The 2,500-nt window shown below is 34.0% G+C and overlaps 1 protein-coding gene across 1 annotated transcript in view; it reads right to left on the reverse strand.

Annotated features, from left to right (window-relative positions):
• The window catches only part of PTPRD (protein tyrosine phosphatase receptor type D), a 385,966-nt gene that overhangs the window by 137,748 nt on the left and 245,718 nt on the right, over nucleotides 1–2,500 (reverse strand). Inside the window, exon 7 of the mRNA XM_074855344.1 lies at nucleotides 1,187–1,297. Within this exon, the coding sequence (XP_074711445.1) occupies nucleotides 1,187–1,297 (111 nt within the window). The remainder of the gene's footprint in view (nucleotides 1–1,186; nucleotides 1,298–2,500) is intronic.

Consider the following 2,500-nt stretch of genomic DNA (forward strand, 5'->3'; position numbering starts at 1 on the left):
TTTTCTATTGGATAAAAAGGTATACATGCCTCATGCAGTACAGGAAAGTCAGTATGTTGGAGGAGAAGAAAAAGAAAAAAAAAAGATCAAATAACCTTCTATGGATGTCATAACTAATAACTATGAAATGTTTTCTCTTTTTTTTTTTTTTTTTTTTTTTTTATAATTAGCCAAAAGAGTCACACCATGTGAAAACATATCAGCATGATTGAAAAATCAGCTCTAAAAAAAAAATTTCAAAATCAAGCTAGGTATTTTTGGTAAGGTCATTCACCCTACAGTAAAGTTTACAGCTGTTTAAGTTTTCAGTCCTATTTCCCCCACCCATCCCCTTATACTGTAGACACACACACACACACATATATATACACATATGTATGTATGTATGTATGTTATAGGCTTTGTTGTAAAGAAAGCTACATCAACCAGGTGTTGGATATACTGCCAGAAACAAAGCACTTCTTTCTAGTGGAACAAAAGGAATATTTTCATATGTTAAAAAAAAATTAGCCATTTCTACTAGTGTACAGAGGAATATAATAGTTTCTTTATTAATCACACCTGTCATAGAGACAGGTAATTTCTTCAAAAAATATAGCCAATTGACCACTATCATTGTAAAGGACTACAATTCACTCACAAGTCTTACACTGAATATATATAAATATATATATACATACATATATATAAAGAAGAAATAGAAAAGAGAAAATACAGTTGTGCTCTGCACACATATTATTATTATAAAGTTAGAAGGTTTTCTTTTTCAATTACACAGCAGAGATCTGATAGGCATATACCTCAATGCCTTGGGGTTACACTCAGCTGATTAGTAGCACACCGAGCATTCACCTCAGGAGTTTGAAAAGAAAAGCAAAACCAAACAAAACCAATAAAAGAAAATAAATGCAAAGCACAATTTAAATTAATGCAGAAAAAATAGAAGTCAAGAGGTAAAGATTTAAATATACTTACAAACCTTAACCCACAGGATAGACTGGACTCAAGAGTGCTTTAAAAGGACAAAACAAACCCCAAGCCTTTCCTCTAGAATTTTAAATAAATTTTACGACTAACACATTTACCATGGCATTTTGATTATTACAGTGGTAACTGTATAGATCATGAGAGTATCTTAGCCCTGAACCTGAATGAAGAGTGGATGCCAGGGTTATGTCATTCCTACCTCTGACATATAGATTGGCAGGGGCAGAATAGCGTGTACCCGCACTGTTGGTTGCAACACACTCATATTTGCCTTGGTCAGATTCTTCACTCAGTTCAATTTGGAGGGCACCTGTATGAATATAAAATACATTGCCAAAGAGATGGTCAGAGAAGGCTTTTATATCCATAGCAATACACCGCTTAACAATATGAAAAGCTTGTATGCGAAGGTCCACTCAACGTCGGTTCATTTTCTTGCTAAGGTGCACAGACAGAAAATGATGCAATGAAAAAAACAGAGATTATTTTTTTCACATCATCAGTGCTAGCACAGGAAAACAATTTGCATTTGGCAAAAAAACCCCCTCTAAACAATACTCTTTCCTAAACCATTAAAATGAGGATGGGTGAGACTGCTTCAAGGAAGAATGGCTTTTGAATAAAACAAAAGATATTAAATAGTTGGGTCATTATATTTTTTAAATTTTTATTTCATTGTTTCAATCTAGTAACAAAAGTATCAGAAAAGGTGGTACTCATAAAAAAGGCAGGACAGGCTTCAAGAAATCTGCTGCTGAAGAAAGCCAAAAATGTGCAGCAAGAACAAAAAGGCTGCCTGAAGTGAAAAAAAAGAAACTGCATTAGTCATTTATAATTATCAAAATATTCTTTTAAAGAAACAAAACTCCCTTAAGACATGCAGATTGATAAGAAAAGAAAGACAGTTTTCCGCAACTTACAATCTTAAAGTACGTTTGCTGAAAAACAAAGAGCAGTTGAATTAGAAGACAAAAAAGTTAAAAAGCATGGTCTACGCCAACAAGGAAGAACCAACCAACCACTGCTGAGGACCATAGGAGGGCCCCCCCCAAGACACCCATCAAAATCCACAAGTGGGATTAGCAGTGTGGTGTCACAAAACCCAAGAAAAATATAAAACAAGAATTACAAAAGAAGTAAACAGTTTTGCCAGAGTATCAAAAACCAACAATACCACATACCACCAAGAATAATAAGTCATTAACCTTTCGTTTCCAAAGCCTGTAGATTAGAAGATCCAAAAATCCAGAGGTGAGAGGACTCCAAGAAAAATTAAACAAAAAAAACCAATAAAGGGAAAAAAAACATTTCTGTAATTTTTAGGGGGGGGGACACATCATTTTCAACTTTACAAAGTTAAAAGAAAAAAAAGGATTGAAGAAGAACAAAAATAAAAACCTTTTATGAAAGATAAGACAAAAAGAAGATAGTCCATGTTGTCTTCTGCATGTCTGCTACTGTTCTCCAGACCATCTTGGCTTTGGTCCAGGACAAGAACAGCTAAGGAAGAAAA

The sequence above is a fragment of the Strix uralensis genome, chromosome Z (genome assembly GCF_047716275.1).
Source record: "Strix uralensis isolate ZFMK-TIS-50842 chromosome Z, bStrUra1, whole genome shotgun sequence".
Taxonomy (NCBI): Eukaryota; Metazoa; Chordata; class Aves; order Strigiformes; family Strigidae; genus Strix; species Strix uralensis.